The sequence below is a fragment of the Schistocerca piceifrons genome, chromosome 7, assembly GCF_021461385.2.
Source record: "Schistocerca piceifrons isolate TAMUIC-IGC-003096 chromosome 7, iqSchPice1.1, whole genome shotgun sequence".
In the NCBI taxonomy this organism is placed as follows: Eukaryota; Metazoa; Arthropoda; class Insecta; order Orthoptera; family Acrididae; genus Schistocerca; species Schistocerca piceifrons.
In genome coordinates this window covers 167,700,217-167,701,659 of record NC_060144.1, presented here as the reverse complement: position 1 = coordinate 167,701,659, position 1,443 = coordinate 167,700,217, and the positions used below count along the sequence as shown (strand labels likewise).

The following is a 1,443-nucleotide window of genomic DNA, read 5'->3' as shown; positions in this document are numbered from 1 at the left end:
GGATCCTTGTTGGTTTTTGAAAAATACTGAACACATTATAAGTTGATTTGTGAACGAATCATTAGTTGATTTCTGAATTCGTGCGTGTTGTACGTGATGTGTCTGCAAGGGGAATCCCCGTCGCATCTACAGTAAAGCCCCTTTTTAACCAGTCTCAGGGGACCAAAAAATTTGTTCCTTAAAAGTTTTCCTTAAATAAGGGCTCAGGTCAAAAGTGTTCCAGAATCAAAATTGGAACCTAGGCTATTTAGGCCATATAAATACTCCATGATCACAAATCACCTTGTGCTGCATTCAAAAATACAATGAACATGAAAATGTTTCTTGGCAAATTTAAAACTACTCGATACATTTATAATCCTTTTTTTTAATTTCAAGATATTTGTATGTTACGTCACATCAGAGGTCATCAACTGGTATCTTGATTTAAAAGGAGAAAATTTTATTTACCAAATGGCACTCAATGAATTAGATATCACAGTAATGGATAAAACTGCTCTATTGTCTTTATTTCTGAAAATCATGTAGAAGAGCAGCCTGCTGCTTCCTTCCAGCACAGCGTACTTTTAGAAGTTGCCGTTCCAGCTGGTTAATAATGTTAAGAACTGACTCATCCACAACGAAGGATGAGATATACCTTCTAACAGTCTCAAGTCCTTCCACAGCTCCAGAAAAACTTGGTGAATCCACTTCTTCAACATCATCATCCTCGTCACCACCACTGTCACCATCAATTTCAGTTTTTTCACCAATATCAGCAGCAAACAGCTCACTCATGTCCATAGTGGTTGTAGAAGTAAGGACATTATTATCAGACGAAATAAAATCTTGCAGTGTCAAAGTCTCAGGAACATCTATAACATTCCAATCTTCTTCAGGGATATCGTCCTCCACAAACGATGTAGCACCACAGCCAGCATTTTCAAAGCAGTGTATGACAGTTTGTTGTGTGAATGCATTCCAGGCGGCAACAAACATATGCATGGCCTGTAAAATATTCAATTTCATAGCTTGCTTCCTCTGCAGGAATGAAATTTATTTCTGCACTAGAGCCATTCTATATTTAGCTTTAACTGAATGGATTATGCCTACGTCCAGTGGTTGCAAGTGACCTGTGCAGTTAGCAGCAAGGTACATAACATTTATATTTCTTAAAAATGAGGTATCTTTGGCATGGGCAGGGCATCTAGGATAAGTACAATGTTTCTTCCTGCTGCACCCATCTTTGAGTCCAAGCACCTCAGAAATCTTATAAAAATATCTGTCGTCATCCAGGCATTTTTGTTAAACTCATATTTGCACGAAAGTGTCATTATGTTCTTAGAACACCTCGGAGTTTTAAATTTACGAATAATTAAATGTGGCAATTTTTCACTTCCGTCATTGTTCACGCACAATAATGCTGTCATTCACTCTTTGCTTTTTGGTTCCCCATGACATTTT

The 1,443-nt window shown here is 37.6% G+C and overlaps 1 protein-coding gene across 1 annotated transcript; it reads right to left on the bottom strand.

Annotated features, from left to right (window-relative positions):
• Positions 1-507: 507 nt before the first annotated feature.
• Positions 508-984, bottom strand: LOC124805527. The gene has a single exon (XM_047266095.1). It carries the CDS (start codon positions 982-984, stop codon positions 508-510), a length of 477 nt encoding a protein of 158 aa, XP_047122051.1.
• Between the last annotated feature and the right edge of the window lie 459 nt (positions 985-1,443).